Here is a 22,295-nt window from a genome sequence, read left to right as displayed (position 1 = left end):
CTTTTTTTGTACCATGCACCTCATATGGTCTTTGAGATCATGTAAGCCGAATATCACGTTACTCCAACACAGAACAAAGTCGTAGATAGCGCGACACGAAACCACAAACTCGAAAATAATATATAAGATGAGTGAATGAGGTGTTAATTTCCAGAGCGGTCGTTAAGGCGTGGAGCCAATTATAATCAGGTTGATGAAAACTCATTGAGATCGTGTATCAGGAAAGAATTCCTTTGAGCTCTTCAGTCATTCTGGACGGGCCAGCATGCGAGAGAGAACACCGCGACAAGACTAACTCGTTCAACAGCCCTGGTGGACGAGGTGAACATGCATGAGTTGAGCCGGCAGAACAGGGACATTGGGTTGGAACAACTCAACTTGGGAATCGTTGTTGCACATGGCATGTAATGGTGAACGTGAAAGAAGAACTCAACTCACTATGTCTCTCCAAAAGGACTGTTTGGAAACCCCACCCCCCCCCCCCATCCACTTTCTGAACAATCCTCTGGAAGAAGTCCTTTCTTTCAAGCTTCTCGTTCTCACTATCTGCTATGACCTTTCCTGGGAAAGCCACATTTCAAACCTCGCCTCCAAAGCCAGTCGCCGACTGGGAATCCTCCGTCATGCAAAGTCCTTCCTCGGCCCACCTGAGATCCTGACCACTGACAAAGCTTTTGTCCGCAGCCTGATGGAGTACTGCTCTCCTCTCTGGGCTGGTGCTCCTGCCTCTCACTTTTCTCGGCTTCACGTTGTGGAAACCAAGGCTTTTCGGATCATTGGCATCTCAGGCAATGAGGCTGAGTCTTTGGGCCTCTCACTCAATTACTGCAGGCTGGTCGGTGGTCTTTCTGTCTTCTACCGTCTCCTCTCCAACCTCGCCCCCCTGCTCTCTCTGCGATTTGTCCCCACCATATTTCCGCAGGGCGCTGAAGGTCCGCCAACAACCCCGTTCTGGTAAAGCTACCAAAATCATGAATCACTGCTCACCTTCACTCTTTTATTCATCTTTTTCCCCTCCTTTGGAATGAACTCCCTCACTCGATTCAATCCCATTCTTTCCTCCAGGCCTTCAAAACAGCTGTTCACCACCACCTCTTATCATGCCCCATCCAAATCCACGATCTTTTCCACCCCCGATAATCCACCCAAGCCCACCTCCCTCAAATCCCCTGCTTTCCTTCCTGAAAGTCCCTGTCATGTCCATCTTATATTCCCGATGTTCCCCATCCCATCCCTCTCCCTTCCACAGATCTCCTTATCTCTCTGTTCCCCACTGTTTTGTCCTTCCCAGTCCCTCCCCTCTTTTCTCATTCCCCCTTGATGTGCGATGTGTGTTCGCTCTCAGACGAGCCTCGACAAGGTATACAAAAAAAAACAAAAAAAACAAAACGTCCTCATTTGACATTGTGCTGTATATTTGGCGTCCAAGTTTCAAAAACGTTACACTGTTGATGTGGTCACTGCAACGTCACTCAGAAGTCACAGACAGTCACTGAAAAAGATCCAAGGCATGAGATAATTCTGTGATATTATGTTATTTGAGTGGTTTCTAATCGATACAATCACCCATATGTGTGAAGTGCAAACCTTGAATTGCAGTAATTAGACAAGCGGCTGGTTCGGCACGACGAACAACTTACGTACACCAAAGGGAAGGAAACCTCAAGGTGCATGTAGCCCCGACATATAATAAAGTAGTTCCATCATGGATGCTCACTGAATCATAGTTCCATCTCGTGCCCGACTGTGTCTGCGGATGTCCTCCAGCATTTGGGTTACTTCTTATTGAGAGGTTGGCGGCAGGATTTGCACTCCGACCACCGTAAAACCCTTTATTCTGCAAAACATTCCAGAAGCATGAAAATATCTGAAAACCCACTCCGTGGGAGTACCTCCTGTGCAGCTTACCTTCGCAGGGCAGCTCACCAGATGACGGGATTGGGGTGAAGCCTTCGGAACCCCTAATCTTTGATGAGAGGAGGGAAACCACGGGGCAACATTCCTGGGTCAGATTGCGCGAAAGTGTGTCAGAGTGGGGCTGAGGTGTCGTCCACCAGACGGCGGTCTCCTTGGGTTAACCTGAGGCGGTTCCTTCGTGTCGGTGCCTGGAATGTCCTATCCCAAAGAGAGGATGATCACCTGTCTATGTTATCAGCTGAGCTCAAGTATTTGGACATCGGTATTGCAGCACTTTCTGAGGTTCGGAGACCGGATTGCAGCGAGATCATGGCGGGTGGTTCCATCGACTGTTGGTGTGGTCGCTCTGATGGTTACCATGCCCAAGGAGTTGCTGTAGCTGTGTCCAATAAGCTGACTCCAATGATAATTGAGGTGACACCGGTCAACGAGCGTACGAAGAGACTAAGGATTTGTCACTCCTTTGGTGTCATTTCCCTGGTCTCTGTTTATGCTCCGATTGAGGCGAGTGATCTCACCGTGAAGGACACATTCTACGCCACGCTCGAGTCTGTGGTTGATCATTGCCCCAGGAGAGATACACTTCAAGTTTTGGAGGATTTCAATGCATCGACTGGAACTGATAGGGATCGTTATGAGGTGTGTGTTGGTCCCCATGGGTCAGGAAATATGAACCAGAATAGCACTAAGTTCCTTCACTTTGCAAGAAGTCATGGACTGAGGGTGGCTGGTTCATGGTTTCAGCACCCACAAGCTCAATATAATTCACCAAACAGGAGAAAAAGATAAGTTTCATGGTGGGGAAATTTCACTTTTTCTTGTGTATCTGAGATGGAGGGAGCAAAGCCTTGCCTGCTTCAAGTAAGAAGGTATATCGGCTTCGTTATAAGACTCGTTTTCTTTAAATTATCAGATTTCACAACAGAGTTCGACACATTCGTAGTGCTGACAATATCCGATCCTCAAAACAGAAATAATATTTCGATGATATACCTGACCTGACTTGACCACCTCCATCCACCTTTCACAACGATCTTTGGTGCTCTATCTTCATTGTCCTTTCTTGTTTTTTCACCCTCCACAGAATCATCATCAAGTGAGTAATAAATTATCTCTGATCATATTCTGGTCAGTGAGCGATCTCTCCATTTTGATGTTCGTAAAGGTTCTCATGATGTAACGTTCGCCATTCATTACGAGGTTAATTGTTCTTTTCTCTGTTCAGGATTGTGATTTGTTCGGGTTCGTGGTTCGTGGTTCGTTTGTTTTGCCCTTGCAGCCACCGTGGTGTGAAAGGAAGTAGTTACAAGACCCCATCTCTTTGTCTTCACGTGGCATTTCTTGTTTAACGGTTGACACTCGCGAATTAAATTAGAGCTATCGTTCGCTCCAAGCTATGCTTCATCAGAAACCAGTTCAGAATGTATTCCCCTCAAGAGTTGACATGGCAAGTTATATCATCGATATTCTATACCAGTGTTTCTCAAGGTGGGGCGTGTCAATATTTTTGTGGGGCATGAGAATTCAGAATTAATGAATCAATATATGATCGCTTTCAGAGCTTTGCTATGAGTTTCCTTCTTGGTTCACTCAGCAATTTCTGGTGGATTTATCTGAAGTACCAGAGCAACACCAAGAGGAGTTATGCGAGTTGCAACAAGATGAGTCTGTGAAAACTCTTTTCAAGATCAAAGGAACCTGATGTGGCTGTCTGAGGAGAGTGAAAAGAAATACCCAAACTCGACGACTTTGGCAAGGGAAGTATTGATAAATTTTCCATCATCTTATTTTGTCGAATGTGGATTTATTGTTGTTACCGATTTGCTGCAAGCGAAGAGAAATCGACTGGAAATCACAAGATGTGGTAATTTAAGGCTGAAACTGACAAAATTGGTTCCTCGAATCAAACAAATCTGCAGCCAGCGTCAAGGGCAGGGCTCCCATTGAAGTGAGTCGCAATTGAATAAAATTTGCACTAAAGTTTTAATAAAGCCTTTTGAATACATATGTAGTATATGCTGTAGTGTCTCCAATCATGGTGGGGCTTACAATTATTTTGAAAATCAAAGTGGGGCGTGGGAAAAAAAAGGTTGAGAAACACTGTTCCATACTATGGCTGGTGTTGGCTTTATGGTTAGGGAGGTGGGCTTTGGACACTAAGATCCTGAGTTCCAATTCCTCCTGGCAATTGATTTAATACCAGGTGGGGTTGACTCTGCCTGTCATCCTTCTGAGGTTGGCCAGCTTGCTGTTATCCTGTGTTGGAGTGGTGACCTGCTCCAGGATTGTGCCCAATCGACAAGGAGACTGCTTTGGCAGCAGGCAGCACCAATGCTCTGCACAGAGTATGCTCCCAATGGATGGATGGATTCCACACCAGAAAATGGAATTTGTCCACATATTTATACAATTGTTTATATAGGCTTCAAAAACTTTTGAAAACTACTGAACCAAACACAAACAAATGTTGCCAAAGGGTAACTCGTATGCTTTCTGCCTGGGGAGCATAACTGGGGGAGGGACTTCTGGCACCTGGTGATAGGTGGCACAATCATCTTCTTCTAAAAAATAAAGTTGAAACAAGCTGATAATATGCATTAGAGTGATGTTGAAATCTGAATGAGAATAATTCTCAATTTTCAAAATGTTTCCTTTCATGCATTTTAAACAGAAGTTCAAACCAAAACATCCAAAACCGAGCTTTGCAGCGAAGTGCAAGTGATTTTTGCTCGTGCCACATATAAGCAGTGAGGAAGTTTGATGAAGGTGATTTTAGCTGACTTCCAAGCAGATGGAAGATTAGCAGAATGGAAGATCCAAGCAGATGGAAGCAGAATGTTTGTGAAGTGTGACATGCTGTCTTTTGATCAAACCCATCAATGAAGGAACGACTAAAAATGTCGAGAATCGGAAAATGTCAAATAGTGTACCTCCTCGCTGGAATGATGACCATGAAGCCTTGTCTCACACCAGGGATGGGTTGGTTCCCAAAGTTATTGCATGAAAATGCATTCTCTCTAAGCCTGCCGTGGATCACACAATATATCACCAAGCCTGCCATGTTCACAGGAGGCACTTCCACAAGGTTCAATGTCCATTCACTGGTCGTGATCTGTCAGGGTTTGTGTAGCACATGTCCGTCCACTCAATCTTTGCAACGGTCCACATGGTCGGGAGTTTTCAGTATGAACAGGTGCTCATTCGGCAAGATGAGAATGTTCTCCAAGTCTTTGGTTGTGCAGAGGCACAGCCCTTTCTCCCAGGTACTTTTATAAATGTTTTCGGCTTCTATCAGGAGCTTGCTGAGCCATTGACGAGCCATTAAAATCCTTATCTCTCACACAAGATATTCTTTATGGTGACCCGAACACCGCCGTTTCGAGGTGTTTCTGTGCATGTGCACCGAGCATTCTGGGTGGATCACGTCATTTTGAAAGTCACACATTGAAAAATTATTTTTCTTGTTTGTGTAAAATATCATTGTGATTTTGCTGAAAGAGGTTGCATTAATTAATTTTACAATTTAACGTTCATACTTTCAATCCCAATTCCAACACTTTGTCCTGAGCATTTCTGATAAATGCCAGTTTTCAACACCACAAATAGTACACACATGATCGATAAAATCCCCGATGGACTCAGCCGCAGTTTTAATGCACAGGTGTGTCTAACCGAGCAACAGGTGGAACTGATGTGAGTGACACAGACTGACAGAATGTCTGATAGACTGATATTAGTGACAAATTAGCAATTTGAACCATTGCCATTTGTTCTTACAGACCGAGCTTGGTTTGAAATTTCATCCAATATGCCTCGATCCACATTACCACATATTATACAGACTTCTCCCAAGTTTGATTTCAATCCTTCAGCTGTTCTCAAGTATCAGATTCTTATCTGACATGACTTTTAACCTTTAACCTCTTGATGCTGAAATCTAATCAATTCAGCTTTGCATCATAATATACACATATACCAAGTTTGGTCAGAATCCTATCATTTTTTTTTCAATAGCATTATAACATTTTTTTTTACCTTTCAGGACATCTCACCTTTGAACCCTTGCCCCCATAATCGAATCGGTTTATCTTTGCATCATTATACATTCTTGTGCCAAGTTTATCTTAGATCCCTTCAAGCATTCTTAAGTTATCACGGAAATGAAAACCTATCACAGATGGACAAACACACGGATGGATACATGGACGGACGAAAACAATTCCTCTGGCAACTTCGTCAGCGGAGGCATAAAAATGAATTACAGCAAAATCCTGAAATGAGGATTAACACGGTGCTGTAACTCCAATTTCCAAACTTTTTACGAACTAAGAAATATCTGTTTGCTGTTTTAGTTTAATCTCAAAGGACAGCACTGCAAGGACTGCCAAGCAGATCGAGAAAACCGAGTCAAGAGAAATTAATACAGAGGGCACTCGATTACTCCGAAGAGACTGAAAAACCAGGCTGAGTTATCCTCCCTCCGTCCCTCTTCCTCCACCAACAGATGGTGCCTCTCACCATCCCAACCTCAACACTTCATTCATTCCAGTTCAATGTATGTGAACCATCCATCATGTGTTCGTACCCTACTCGACCAGGCTATTTGACTTGAAATTTCATGTTCTTGAACAATTGCAATTAAACACAAGAAAACAAAAATATATTTAGCAATCAAATTTATTTTCAATATTTATTTCACATGCAACAACGCAGTACTGGCAAAACAGAGGATGTAACAAATATGGTATCATCATCATCATGATCATCAATCAGCTCCTGGCTTCCAAACTGGAAACCTGCATCCTCCAAGGAAGCATCTCACAATGACTGGACCCTGCCAGAGATCTGAAAGGAAATTGATGTTGAAGAGTTGTCTGTTCAGGGTGACAATGGGATCAAAGGGGTTATGAGTTAGACTGAGTTTTCAAAAGTAAATATACAGTCAAGGCTCGTGGAAGAACTAATACACTGAACAGATCAGGACATAACAGGACAAAAGGAACAGCATAGAGAGGGGGAAACACCAACAGTGGAATTGAAGGACAAGATAGAGGTTGCTTGAACAAACAATGGGTGCAGGGAGGAATGGGGGGCAGGAACGGGGATGCACGGGGTGGACACGATGGATACAGAAGGAAACTCTCATGAAGGAAAAACTGGAAATTTGGAGTTTTGTTTGAAAAAAACACGAGTTAAAACTCGAGTTTGTGTTACTTGCATCAGTTGCAGGTGTCTTTTTGTGTTTGGGAGGAGGTGGGGAATTAAACAAGTGGTGACGTGGGTGTTCTGGTGTCTGGGTGGCATGAATGAAATGTGTCCCTGTGACATCAAGGTGGTGTTGGAGAGGAAGCATTTTTGTTTCTGTGTGAAGATGGTCAATATCAGTGAGTTGGGGACAGGCTGCGATGATTCTGAATGTGTTGTTGAGTGAAACGTGAGCATTTGCTAGTTTGTCACTAATATCAGTCTATCAGACATCTGTGAGGAAGAGAGATTGAGACCCATGTTTGTAAGATTATTTTGCATGAGTGTGTCTGGGTACAGCATTGAAATGTTTAATTGTTAATGGTGATGGTTCTACTTCTTGACACATCCTCACACCACATGCTGCCATGCTTGAACACATGCATTGGCACTTTCAATGAAACCTCCCAGGTCACTCAAGGTACACTTTTGTTTGGGCAACCAGCAGCACAACTGATGTGTCATCATCTGGGCAGTAACAAGTGTTAGGTCATTGCTGTATCCCCATTTATTTGGGATACCTTGCAGCATCCCACTACAGCGTGCAGGCAGATAAGACATCGACATTCTTGCCAGGGCTCGTTTGACCCTGCTGGCATGCATTATTTGGGCTGCAGCATCAATCTGGAGGTGTCGTAATCACCTGTCAGGCTTTCGTGCCACATTTGAATCCGAGTGGGAGCAGGGTCCAAATTGAGTGCTTGTGTGGTGGTGAGGAAACTCTTTTTGGACCCCTCACCTGCACCACAATGACAACTAATTATGTTGTGGATGTCTTGTCTATGTACTCTGCTTTATACTTTCCTTTCTGTTGGTAATTCTGCTCCCTACTTTTGGATGGAGTGATGCCAGCAAACAAGAGATCGTTTTTTTTTTTTTCATTGGTTGGTTCGAGACATCTGGGAGCACATTTTTGATGGACTTGAGCCAAAGATTAGCTCAGGCAAACCCCAGAATAATTATGGGAATAATTGTGGCCGTAAAAGAAAAAGAGTGAGGACATGAAGTAAAAATTTTCAGGAAAGGAAGAGAACATTGAAAAGGTGAAACTCGAAGAATAAAGGAAGGATAAAATAAAAATATCCACTAATCATCCCAAAAATAAGAATTCTGATTCCCAACGCATAAACAACCAAATGTGTGATGTAAACAATCTGGAATCACACAATGACAGAAGGCAGATGGACAATGAAGTTTCATCATTCAAAGATTCCTCTCATCTGCGAGATGATGAACCAAGTGGAAAACTCACCTCACATGACAGAACGTCTCTCTCCTCAAACCCATCTTTACTGTCCAGTTCACCTTAGGCACACCCCTCATTCACCCTCATCTTCCTGATCGAACGTGTGTCGAAGGAGATTAGACAGAGGGGAAGAAAGAGAAAATATGGAATTACAGTGAGATCTACAGAGGCTTGTGGTTGCACAACTCGGTGAAGTGAAATCATGCTTGACAAACCAATAATATCCTCTTCGTCATGAAACAAAAAGCGAATACATGATTGTTGTTGATACGATTTATTTATGTGATGTAATGGGACACAGATGAGGGTCAAACCTATGATAGAGAAATGTGCTGAATAATTACATGTCCATTTCATTGTGACGTAATCATGTCATGCCACGTTGTGTCGAATGCTTTCCCCTCAGGAAGGAACGAGGAGGTAACAATTTCAAAACCGGGTGAGTCCACATCCGGCAGCAATCACTGCATTGAGATACAGGGAGTGTGTTTACAGTGTGTCATGTACACTGGGTAGTTTGTCACCAATTGTATCGATGGGTCAGCGAATGCATCGGTCCTGAGCAGGAGTCATTATCCAGGGAGGTCAACTTATTGGCACATCCCTTCTTCATTTTGTGGCTTGATAACATCTTCTGATCTTACTTTGGAAACCTTTCCTCTCCTCATGTAAAAGAGCCATGTAAAATAGCTCATGGAATACCCTGCTTTGAATGTGTTCATTGATTTGATGCTTCTCATTTTCTGAATGGAATGAATTGCCAAAGAATGTGATCAGTGTGTTTTTGCATGATCCATTTGCTGGTGTCTTGGAAATACTTTCAAATTTGCTCAGAATGTGTTGTCACTTCCAAAACCTGAGCGTGCATGAGATGCATGTGCTGGATGATCATTGCATGATACAATTACGTCACGTGGAAACTTGCAATTAGGTGTTCTGCACATCCCTCGTGCCAAAAAAGCCCTTGGAATGAAAGCTGAAACAGTGGTTCAACAATGACGTTGTCATTTCGACATGTGTGTGTGTGTTGTTTTTATGGTGGAGGAGAAATCAACAAAATGTATTCATCGCCACTCTCTCTCCCTTGTTGCAAACAGGTAAATATAAAATCCTCAAAAACTCGCTTACCTGCTCTGTGGGCAGATTGTTTTCTGCTGATTGGACATTGCGGTTTCAGGGTGGCAAGGTGGGAGAGAAGGTGCTTCATCTCCAGTCAGCAAAATATTTTTTCCTGGCATTACAGTTTGATGAAAGGAAGGAAGAAGAAGTTTAAAGATGTCATTGAGAGAGCAGCTGTCTGATAACCTGCTGAGTGATTGGTGTTTATATTCAAATTATGCTGTGATTGGCTGTTTGATCAGCACGTGTACGAACTCAACAGAATCAAGAATATGAAAACTGAAAATTACCTTCAGAAATTGCAGTGAGGATTCAATAATAACATAGAAAATACGTAATTCAATTGGAGTGTGGATGTAAAAGAAAGTGGAAGTAAAATTATGTTGAATTTAGCAATGCTGTGAGATGATGTTCGGCTTTGCCGTGACCCTTCGATAAGATTATCTTCCCATCAAAAAGGTGAACGAAAAATCACAACTTTCAATAAAAAGACAAAATAATCAGGAATCTTAACAATATGAAAACCTCTGAAGATTTTCTAACTCACTCAATTGGTCACCTGTCATGAATTCTTGCTCCTCAAATGTAACATCAAATTCACACTGTGTGTGTGTGTGTGTTCCTCACTCAAACTCCACCTCATCTTGAATGTGTGATGAAGGAGTCTCAACAAAGGCTGAGGAAGAAACAAAGAATGTTTCAATACAAACTCAACGATGTCTCACGGGATTAGAAATCGGGAAAGTCTTCTTGGGGCAGAAAGGATAAATAGCTGTCTAAATCCCAGTTGCATTAAGGGAAGATACACCGATGGAAGAAAGGAAGGTGATGCTTGACAAATGTATTTGAGTTTTATGAAGCAATTTCTCATTCGATGTGCAGAGAATGAACAAAAAATTGGAAACATCAAAAGAATGTTACTTTTTCGGTTGTTGAGCCACCACTTGCATCCAGGAAGGCATGGATAGGACATGGTGTGGAGTCAAAAAGGATCTTGAATTGCAGAACTGGAATGTAGCACTATTCTTCCACAAGGAAGTCCTCCAATTCACGTCGGTTTGATGAAGGCAGAAACCGCTTCATCAGGGGCCAACAAGAAACCCCTCCCAGCAGGGAAGAAATTCTGCATCATGGGATGCAGATGATCATTAAAGATGGTAATGCAGCATGCTGCATCAACCCTGCCTTGTGATGGAATGAGTGGACCCAACTGATGCCAGAAAAGCATACCCCACACCTTGATGAAACCGCCATAAGCTTTGAGTTTTGAAATAGGCACTCAGAGCTGTATAAATCCCTGGGTTGTCGCCACATGCGCACACGTCCAATCGTCCAGAATAAGGTGAAGGATGACTCATCAGATCATATCACGTTCCTCCACGACTCTGCAGCCCATTGCCTGTGGAACTCCTTGGATCACTGGCCCCACAAACGGGCATTGCCAGGTCTTATAAGCAGTTTGTGCAGAGCGACCTGGCTTTGAGTGTTAATCCTGCGAAGTTTCCTTCAAACTGTTTTCGATGATACAGGATTCTCACAAGCGACATTGAACTTTTTACATTGTCCATCATTGCTCCCGTTTCACATCGCAGTCCAGAATTATGCCCGTGCATCATGCTCGTCGAGTGTACGTGTACTTACATCCACTGTTGCCCTTTGATGATGATGTATTTCCTTTGTCCCAGACTGACATAACTTTTGAAACATTTCCTTGTGACATGTTCGCAATTTCCCCAGCCTTTGCCACTGAAGCGACTGCCAATCCCCACCAATATTTACACCCCGTTAAAAGTCATTGAGCTGACCTCCTGCAGCCATACTGGCTCCAAATACTAGACTCAAGCTGCAGTCGAGTTCATTCCCTCCCAACCACAAGTCCTCAACCACCATCAAGTCATCAACCACACCGCCCCCAAAGTTCTCAAAGTTCCCCCAACCACAAATACTAAAAAGCACCTCCACCCCACCCCACCAACGACAAGTCCTCAACCACCCCTCACTCGTCTTCCAATTCTCTGTCCCCTTTCTGCCCCCCCACCCTAAATATCTGTCCTCCCCTCCCCCGTTCTTCCCATTTTTAACAAGGTGCTCATTCCCGTTCGTTAAGAAAAACGATAAAAGTAAATATCGATGGGACAATGTTTAATTCGTAATTTCTCAAGATTCCCTCATAAGTTCACTCAATGATAATAAAAAACATACAAGGTCATCCGTAATGGGGAAAAAATGTTGTCGGGTTGGACTCCACATCGGACATTCTGCTTTGAGTCACCAAACAATGAATGGAGGCCCTGATAATCAGACATGAGATCAGGGCCGTCACTCTGGACATATCTCACGCTTTTGATGCAGTCTGACATTCTGCCTTCCTCTCCAAACTCTCTGCCTGTGTAGGCCAACTCCATACATGATTCAATGACTTCCTCCTCTCTCGTAACCTTTGTGTGGCATTCAATGGAATCTTTTCATCTCATCACCCTGTCAAGACTGGAATGCCCAAGCAGTGGGCAGAGTTCTATTCCTGATCTTCAACAATGATCTCGCTGACTCTGGAAAATCCTCTTTATCTATTTGCTGATGACTCCACCCTCTGCCGTGACATCAATTATCCTTCAGGAAGGCAGGCTGCAGCATCTGCCCTCTCTTCAGGCCTTGGAAAAAAATCACAAGCTGGCCAAAGACTTGGAATGTCTTTCAATCTGACAAATCTCACGCTCTTATTTCATTTCTCTCCTAAATTATAGTCTGACAAACCACACCTCTTGTCCCAACTCCTCCCGCAAATCTACTTTCTTACCAATCCTCTTCAGGAAGTTCATTCAATCAAGCTCCTGGGCTTCATTATCAGCAATGATATTTTTAGGGCAAACCACATTTCAAAGTTGGCCTCCGAAGCCATTCTCCGAATGACCACACTCCGTCACACAAAGTCCTTCCTTGGCACACCTGAACTCAAATCCACCTCCAAGGGCTTCATGAGCAGCTTGGTGGAGGACTTTTCTCTATCCTCTGGGCTGGTTCCCGTCTCACATCTCTCCCTGCTTGATGCTGTACAAACCAAGGCCTTCAAGATCATTGGAATTTCCCTCACTGAATCTGAGTCGAGGACGAACCTATGGCTGTCACTTCACTGCCGCAGACAGGTCAATGGTTTCTCTGTCTTTGACCACCTCATTTCCAGGATTGCACGTTCTGATCTTTCTGTGCTTTGTCACCCCCAGGTTTCTGCAGGGCTCACAGGGTCCACCATCAACCCCCTTCTTGTGAAACTACCAAAATCCAGGTCACTGCACACCTCCAATCATTAGTTCCTCTTTTTTCTTGCCAAAAGAATCAACTTCTATCTCCTGTTCAATCGCATTCTTCCTTCCAGGTTTTCAAGACAACTGTTCGCCACCATCTCAGATCGTCACCATTTGAACAACATGATCTTTTCTGCCCTTGTTAACCCCGCCCAAATCCCTCCTCTGTTAAATTTTTCAGTCTTCCCTCCTGGGAGTTTCCTTGTGTCCATCTTGTCCATGCCATGCATGTTTTGCTTCCTGTTTTAGTCTGTTATATCCTAATGCAGCTGTTAGTCTGTGAAGAGCAGTGTGGCAGCTCTTCCACGAGCCTCGACTATGTGTACAAAAAAGACCCTTCAGACAGCGAAGACACTTTAAGATCCCTCAAACCTCAAAGACTCTTCAGCTCCTCTATATCACGAAATACAGCCTCACTACGACCGCCCTTCATCAGGAGAAGAGCGTCGATTCCACAATTCATGCTATTCATGTTCATTTAAAATGTAGTTTGAGCACTCCTCCTATAACCGCTCACCAGAGATAGGTGACTTTCCCCAAATTACACTGTGATTCTCTTCCTGCTCAAATTTTGTGCAAAATTTGCAGAAACAGGGGTATTGGAATTGAAAAATACTTTCAGGAATCATCGAGGATTCAACAAAAGTCGAAAAGCAAATAAATAACACAATCACGACACAGAAACAAAACACTGAAATGAAGCAGAATTTTCTGAAAAAATTGGAGAATTTGGTAATGCGGTGACACCGGCATTGCCAACACAGCAACTCCAACCATGATATGATTATTCTCTGAACGTAAAACAAAGTTATTCAAAAATTAATCATAATTATGTTAAATGGGAAGAGGAAAATAAAGAGGAAACTTGGCAAAATGAAAACATCAATCAATGCACAAACTAACTTGAAAGCTCACCTGCAGGGACAACTTGCACCTTATTGTGGAGATCAACTCTCAGCTCATTCCCGATGTTTCCAGCCTCGACATTGTCATTGTCAAAAGTCACAGTCACATTCAACATCCTCACAATCACAGGACAAAAACACTTCATGCTTCCTCTGGGAACCATAAAAAAAGGGAAATTAAATAATTAAAACAAATGATTGTAATAGAAAAATATTGGGAAAAAATAAATAACTGAAAATTGGGAAATAAAAAAAAATAATGATTCAAAAAGCAGGACACCACGGCCACCAAGACGAAACACTCAATGTTTCCGTCCAGGAACCATCTTCACATTCTGAATTGTCATCATCCTCACATTCACACTCATTGTCATCATCTTCACATTCACAATCATTGTCATCATCTTCACAATAACAATCACAATCATGATCTTCACAATCACAATCATCTTCGTCATCTGCACAATCACAATCATCGTCATGATCTTCGCAAATGCCTTCATCTTCATCATCTTTGTTGTCTTTTCTAGCAACACACACACAATAATGAGCAAAACTTCGTTTTAGAGAACATTTCACTGTGTTGGTAAAATGAAGCAAGAATAGCATGGGCAGCCGTAATTATAAATATAAATATATACACGACTGTGTAAATGACTTTTGCACAGTGTGTGTGTGTGTGTGTGTGTTTGTGTGTGTGTGTGTGTGTGTGTGTGTGTGTGTGTGTGTGTGTGTGTGTGTGTGTGTGTGTGTGTGTGTGTGTGTGTGTGTGTGTGTGTGTGTGTGTGTGTGTGTGTGTGTGTGTGTGTGTGTATGTGTGTGTGTGTGTGTGTGTCTCTGCACGCGCACGCATATACGTGTGTATGTATATATATATATATATATATATATATATATATATATATATATATATATATGTATATATATACTTTTTTTTTTTTTTTTTACAGTGCCTATCGAAAGTCTTCACCCGATTTCAATTTTTTCACTTTTTCTTGCCTTATCGCCTGGAATTGAATTGCATTAAACCAGACTTTTTCTTCCTTTATTGACACACCGTAACCAACAACTTCCAAGTGAAAATCAAAAACAAAATTTCTGATTTAATGTAATTTAATTCCAGGCTATAAAGCAAGAAAAGATGAAAAATTTGAAAGGCGGTGTGCACTTTCTAAAGGCATTGGAGAAAAAAATTACGAATGATATGATATGATTTGTATATATATATATATATATATATATATATATATATATATATATATATATATATATATATATATATATATATATATATATATATATGTATACATACATGCAGAAATAAAAGCCTGGTGTTGGCTTCATGGTTTCGGTGGTTGGCTTGGGATCTGAGGGTCCTAAGTTCAAATCCACCTCAGCTGTTGAATAAATACCAGGTGGGGTTGACTGCCTGTTATTCTTCCGAGGTTGGCAAAATAAATTCCAGCTTATTGGTATCCTGTGTCGGAGTGTCAACCCGTCCAGGATTGTGCCCAATAGCCAAGGAGACTGCAAAGGCAGCACCAACGCTCTGCACAAAGCATGGTTGTGTATATATATATATATATATATATATATATATATATATATATATATATATATATATATATATATATATATATATATATATATATATATATAAACATATGGACATAAAGACCCGCCCAAATCTCTTCTGTGAATGGAGGGAATAGCCAATCAGCTCTCATCTCATCGATTAAACCCAGGTGGCTCGGATTGTGTAAATGATTGATCCCTCCCACACTCCTCCAACTGAATAAGCTGTGTAAAGCAACCCAAGAAGACTTACTTAAAGTAAGTGCGACACTGTTTCAAACCCTTCCCACATTTGCAAACCCTCAACATACACACACACACACACATATATAGGTATGTATATATATATATATATATATATATATATATATATATATATATATATATATATATATATATATATCTCAAATAATAACATATATGCAGCAGAAAAGAGGTTCATTGGGATCATCGGTTGCTGTTCTGAATTAAGTTCCAGAATAAAAATGAATCCTTGCGAAGAGGAACAGCAAGAAGTAAATGAAGGTCACCAAAGAAGAAAAATATCAGAATGTGTTGTTTACCCGAAGTGTTTGTGGACCCACGGATAGATGTTGATCACCAAGTCCACGAGAAGGACGAAAAGAGAGATCACTCCGATTGCGTGCTCAAAGCGTCCCCAGAGCGACATCAGTTGTCCCATGTCCAACGTCCCAAGAAAGGAACGTTCACCAAAGATCTGTGGACAAGGAATTGACAAGTTTAATGAAATCATGTTATTTGAACGAGCAAGTTTCCCATGCTCCGACGGGATTCAAAACGGGGTCGTGATGAAGTCGGAAAAAATGCAAATGGAATCTTCTGTCATTGAGCACACAACCTGGGAACATCAATTCGCATTAATTGCCACAAATGAATCAATTTAAATGCTCCAATTTGCTCCGTTTTAAAATGTTTCTTCAATATATGAAGCTACTTGATAGCTCGGTTCCCTTATAATAATTTGTATTGGTGTCAAAGTCAGTGACTTATTGCAAATTAATAGTAGGATGACACCATGGGTGTGTCCCGTTGGTAAGTGACTTGGTCGTTTCACAGTGCTCAAGGAAACACTCCAATGGAAGGGAGTGCTGGGCTGAACAACACGGCGGTCTCCAAGGAAACATTACGATCGTGGAACTCGAGCAGATGCTGGCCTGGCCGTCATTTTCAGTTTTACTCGATCTTCTTGTGACAACTTCCCCAAACAAATTGATTGTGTTAGCAACAGTTATAGAGCATCTTGAATCGGGAAAGAAAGATCAATAAATGGGGAGTCAGAAGGGGGAGCTCGACCACCAAGATTATCTGTGGACCTTCCACTGTGCATTTTGGAGAGGGAGGTGGTGGAGATCGAATTTGGATGTTTGTAGATTTTAAAGAATTAGGTTGAAAAGTGGAAGTCACAATAAAAGTCTGAACTGCATGTTTCAATATTGTCCTCTCTGAAAGCACAATTGAAGAAATAACCAGGAATCGTTTCAAATCTGACCATGGTGGCCATATTGCGAACACAAGTGGGCATGTTCCATCAACAAGCAGCTTTCTTTCTGCTCACCACACACCTCCTTTGATTGCTTTTCTCCATTTGCTAAGCATCTTACAAAGTGGTTGTGATGGAAGTGTGTCCGCCGTGGTCTGAAAGAAGTTGGCCGACATAGTCGGAAAGAATCTGGCCGCCGTAGTAGGAAAGACCTGGCCGCTGGAAGAGGAAAAATTCTGGCGGCGTAGTCAGAAAGAACCTGGGCGATGTAGTCAGAAAGAACCTGGTCACCTGAGACAGAAAGAACCTGGGCGCCGTAGTCAGAAAGAACCAGGTCACCGTCGTCAGAAAGAACCTGGGCGCCGTCCTCTCTGAACGCCGTCCTTTCCTTTCCTGTAACTTCCTCTCTGAACTCATCAATCAGATTTTTAACCCTTTACCCTCCGTCCATCATCGACGCTCTTTCTCTACGTTTCCCACTCACCTGGTAAGATCCGTTCACGGCCCACACTCCGTGACGCACCTGGTGCACCGGAAACATGTTTTGAAACAACACAAGTATTCCACGAGTTTCCTTTAAAATAACTCAGGAGCACAACGAAAATCCAGCACTTCGCTGCAACAAAAGTGACGGAATGAACTGAATGTTCTCACAAAACAAACGGAACAACGCATCCCGCCGATGGGCTTTGTGACGCTGCAGTCATTGTTGTCATGGGAACTGAACTGATTTCAAAACAAACTGATTGCATTGTCGTTTGCATCGTTCCGTCATTATCTGATGTAGTATTATATCACGTGTTGTAATGTCCATGTACAAGTATTACGCTATTTGTTGAATTTTGTTGAAGTTGCCAGAAAAGGGAAACGAAGTTCGGATGAGAGATGTAAGTGAGAGCGTCACAAAAGTGTGGGCGGGGCGTAAATGTTTCCTTCATATTTGCATACATAGTAAGTCGATGGTCCTTTATTAAATTTTTCGGTTTGTTGTGGAACCACAAACACGTCCAATGCTGCACTACCACTTGTGTTTGTATTCTTCTGATGGTCATAAACGAACTGAAAATGAAGCTTGAACTGAAAAGAGCTGAAACAGGCCGGACATTCCCCTCCAGGTGTTCCCTTCATGCTCAGATGTTACCTCCAAATGGTCCGAGGTCATGATCGGTTCAGATCAATCAAAACACTGTTTGTGTGTTCAACACATACATACATGTACACACATACAAACACACGTACACATGTACACACATACATGTACACATGTGCAGATATACATGTACACACATACATACATACATGTACACACATACAAACACACGTACACATGTACACACATACATGTACACACATACATTTACACATGTACAGACATACATACATGTACACACATACAAACACACGTACACATGTACACACATACATGTACACATGTACAGATATACATGTACACATACATACATACATGTACACACATACAAACACACATACACATGTACACACATACATACATGTACACACATACATGTACACATGTACAGACATACATATACACACATACAAGTACACATGTACATATACACGTACATGTACACACATACAAAATACGTACACATGTACAAACATACATACACACGTACACATGTACATGTACACACATACACACATACACATGTACATGTACACACATACACACATACATGTACAAACACACGTACACATGTACACACATACACACGTACAAACATGTACACACATACAAACACACGTACACATGTACACACATACAAACACACGTACACACATACATACGTACAAACACACATACACACATGCACACATGTACACACGTACACACATACATGTACACACGTACACACATACATGTACACACACCTTATTTAATATTGTCCATGTGAATTTTGAAGCATGTAATTAAATAATTAAGCCCCTGACTTGATGTAAAAACTGTTTTATTATCAAAATAAATTTCCATTCTCCCTTTACATCACAATTGCCGTTTACTAACGAAATACCCAATGAACGAATGAACGACAGAAAGATTAACTTCAGATATGAGAACTCAAATTCAGCTCCAGTGATCCATCAAAGTAAAACAACACGGCCGACACCTCACCTGTGGTTCCAATTAAGATAGGAGTTGGACATCCGATTACCTGTGAAATTTCACTTCCCACACACAAAAATTGTTTGTTATTAATTCCAATTGCAAAGCACGTCGGTATCACGTGACCCTCCTTGTGGGTGTGGTGGGGAGTACCAAGATGGCGGCCGGTGTGCACGTCGGCATCACGTGTCCCTCCTTGTGTGTGTGGTGGGGAGTACCAAGATGGCGGCCGGTGAGCAGTGTTTCTTTTACTTCAGAAAATCAGTGATCCAGTTTGATTTAGATCAGTGGTTGTGACAATTCCTACGATTATACGATCACACATGGCGATGTTGAAGCGCCCAGTTCATTGTTATTTCCACTTTTCGTCCGAATTCTTCACAATCTACAAACATGCAAAACTCCTTCCCAAAAATACATTGTGGAAGGTCCATATGTTAGCTTGGCCGTCGTTCCTCCTTCTGACCGCCCATTAATTTATCTTTCTTTCACTTTTCGAACACAACTCGTCCTCTCAAAAAGCCGACTCTCAAACGAAGCAAGCCGCCCCGTAAGCGGTTATCAAGCTGCTTGCTAACGGAACACACCCGAGGAATCGATTTCCTTCACAATTATTCGTGAATTCGATCCTTGGGAACTGAAGTTTAAACCTGACGTTGTGATCACAGGCCCAACAAACGGATCGAACCTTTCACACCAAGTTTGGTTTGTTTGGAGCAACAAATAAGAGGACATTTGTTTACTTAACCGTCATTAAACTGTAATTGTTTATTTCATATCACAATCTGTTTCCTTTCCTGTAACTTCCTCTCTGAACTCATCAATCGGATCTTTAACCCTTTACCCTCCGTCCATCATCGACCCTCTTTCTCTTCGTTTCCCACTCACCTGGTAAGATCTGTTCACGGCCCAGACTCCGCGACGCACCTGGTGCACCGGAAACATGTTTTGAAACTCAATGCAAGTGTTCCACGAGTTTCCTTTAAAATAACTCAGGAACACAACGAAAACCCAGCACTTCGCTGCAACAAAAGTGCCGGAATGAACTGAATGTTCTCACAAAACAAACGGAACAATGCATTCCGCCGATGGGCTTTGTGACGCTGTAGTCATTGTTGTCATGGGAACTGAACTGATTTCAAAACAAACTGATTGCGTTGTCGTTTGCATTGTTCCGTCATTATCTTATGGAGTAATATGGAATAGGCAAAGCCAAAAAGCGAACGTAGAATTCTTCTTACATTCACTTCTGACTTTACTTATAACGTGTTCACAACTGTATACTTGCCAACTTTACCGTGGTACGTGTCAGCGCCACACAGCGAATGATTTTGACGCAATTTCCGGTTACTTCGGCCTGGATTCGGGATCAGCGATCAAATAATGTAAATCACGATTAAAAATTATTTTTTGATGATGTGGGAGATATCTTTATTAAAATTAACTTTGGGAAAAAAATGATTGCATAAATAAATAAATAAACAATCACTTCTGGTCAAGAATAAAAGAAAATATAAGTTCCGGAAAGAGTTTCAAAATCACTCCCGGTAATGTTAAATATTATGTTAAATACGAAATAAACACTTCCTGTCATGAAAAAAATCACTTTCGGAAGTATAAAATTAACTTGGGGTAAAAAAAATAATTGAATAAAGAAATAAACACTTCCGGTCATGAACTCCCGGCATGCATCATTCCCCATGACAAAAACCAGAAACAAAAACAACCAGAAGGAAAAAAAAACGGAAGCAAAAGGGTCATATCCAACGACACGGATTCCAAATAGCCAGGGGAATTGTGTTGTTGTTGTTGTTGTTGTTGTTGTTGTTTCCTATTCTGTCACGTACACGTGTGAAGTATGAAGCTCACTGCGTCGTTCATTATATCATGTGTTCTAATATCGTACAGTGGATGAGCTCTCATATTTTAACAAATTGTGCATTTTATGAGAAAAGCATGAAATTTCTCGCGTAGTTAGAGCATACCATCATGTTTATTTTCGGATGTGGAGGGAAGTCAGATTTCACCTCTGAGGGGACAGTGAGAGGTCAAATCCAAGATAGCCGCAAGTCACCGGGCCTAATGTTCAAACACCCTTAATTTTGGAACCAGACTGTGCAGAAAAAACATGGATGACCCACAAAATATGTAATGGAGAAGAAAGGAAATACCTTTGGAGATTTTTTTTAATTATTTTAATGGCAGAAGCAAACTTTGGTCCATCACGGGTGATGAAGGTTGTGGCTCCTACTGTGATGCCAAAGAACTGGAAGGACTTCCTTCGATGCGATGATAACAAAACCGAATTGTTTGCTTTCCTGTCACGCGTAGTTGTTCATCTTCCTCTAGCAGAGGACAAGGAACTGTATGCAACAGATGGAAGTGGAGTCCTTTGCTCTCCGGCTGAGTCATACTTGGCCTGCCTTGCCCCATGTTCGCAGGAGGAGGCCGACACTCGTCGACTTCTGCATGTGGCAGATGCTGTGCAAAAGGGGTGTAAGAAGGTGACCATATGTACCGTTAATACTGATGTGGTAGTACTGGCTGTAGCTTCATTCAGCAAGACAGCTCCTAATGAGCTGTGGGTTACCTTTGGTGTCAGGTCAAGCTTTAATTACATAGCTGTTCACGAAATGGTTACCACAATGAATCCAACACAGTGTCTGACTCTCCCAGTCCTTCACGCTTTCACCGGGTGTGAAACTGTATCTGCATTCGCTGGCAGAGGAAAGAAGTCTGCCTGGGAAACTTGGAAGTCTTTCCCAGAGGTAAATGATGCTTTCAATGAACTCCTATGCATGCCAAGTGAGGTCAGTGAAGGATCATTGTTACTGCTGGAGCGATTTGTAGTGCTAATGTATGACCGAACCAGTGAGAGCACAGAAGTGAATCATGCCAGGAAACAGCTCTTCACACAGAAGTCTAGAACTCTAGAGAACATTCGTCCAACCCAGGCAGCACTCAATCAGCACATCAAGCGAACTTGCTCCCAGGCCAACTGTTGGAACCAGGCATTGGTCCTGGACCAGAGATGTCAGAGCCATCTGACTGGGGCTGGACAAAGGAAACAACTCGGTGGCAGCCGCTTTGGACCATTCTCCCAGAAGCATCAAAATCGTGCCATGAATTGATCCTCTGTCGCTGTGAGAAAGGATGCACTGGATGATGCAGTGTGCCAAAGCTGCGCTCAAGTGCACTGCACTGTGCTTCTGTTCTGGAGGCTGTGAGATTTTGATCACTGCCATTACCATCATCATCATTGCAATAAATAAAGTATGAAATGGAGGAACAGCATGGGACGATTCTGTTAATTTTTTTTGTATTATTATCCCTATCGTGTCAAAATGGAAGCAAAGTT

At 42.2% G+C, this 22,295-nt stretch overlaps 1 protein-coding gene across 20 annotated transcripts in view; it reads right to left on the bottom strand.

Annotated features, from left to right (window-relative positions):
• Positions 1–5,416: 5,416 nt before the first annotated feature.
• The window catches only part of LOC147007669 (uncharacterized), a 39,889-nt gene continuing 23,010 nt past the window's right edge, over positions 5,417–22,295 (bottom strand). For 13 of the 20 annotated variants that reach the window (XR_015054004.1, XR_015053994.1, XR_015053998.1 and 10 more), the window contains 5 exons: positions 15,872–16,026; positions 13,744–14,259; positions 9,536–10,202; positions 8,414–8,498; positions 5,417–6,791 (listed from right to left, as the gene is read on the bottom strand). Coding sequence is in view for 2 of the 20 variants with exons in the window: in XM_085866617.1 (XP_085722743.1) it covers positions 13,998–14,259; positions 15,872–16,026; positions 19,826–19,882 (474 nt within the window). In the remaining 18 variants the exon portion in view is untranslated. The other 7 variants (XR_015054000.1, XR_015053995.1, XR_015054001.1 and 4 more) reach the window with 7 other exon arrangements.

This window comes from Eptatretus burgeri, unplaced genomic scaffold, assembly GCF_056783735.1.
Source record: "Eptatretus burgeri isolate ZD-2024b unplaced genomic scaffold, Ebu_testis_v1 Ebu_testis_scaffold_53, whole genome shotgun sequence".
Lineage (NCBI taxonomy): Eukaryota > Metazoa > Chordata > Myxini > Myxiniformes > Myxinidae > Eptatretus > Eptatretus burgeri.
Note: the sequence above shows the minus strand (reverse complement) of the source record. Positions and strands in the feature narration are given on the sequence as shown.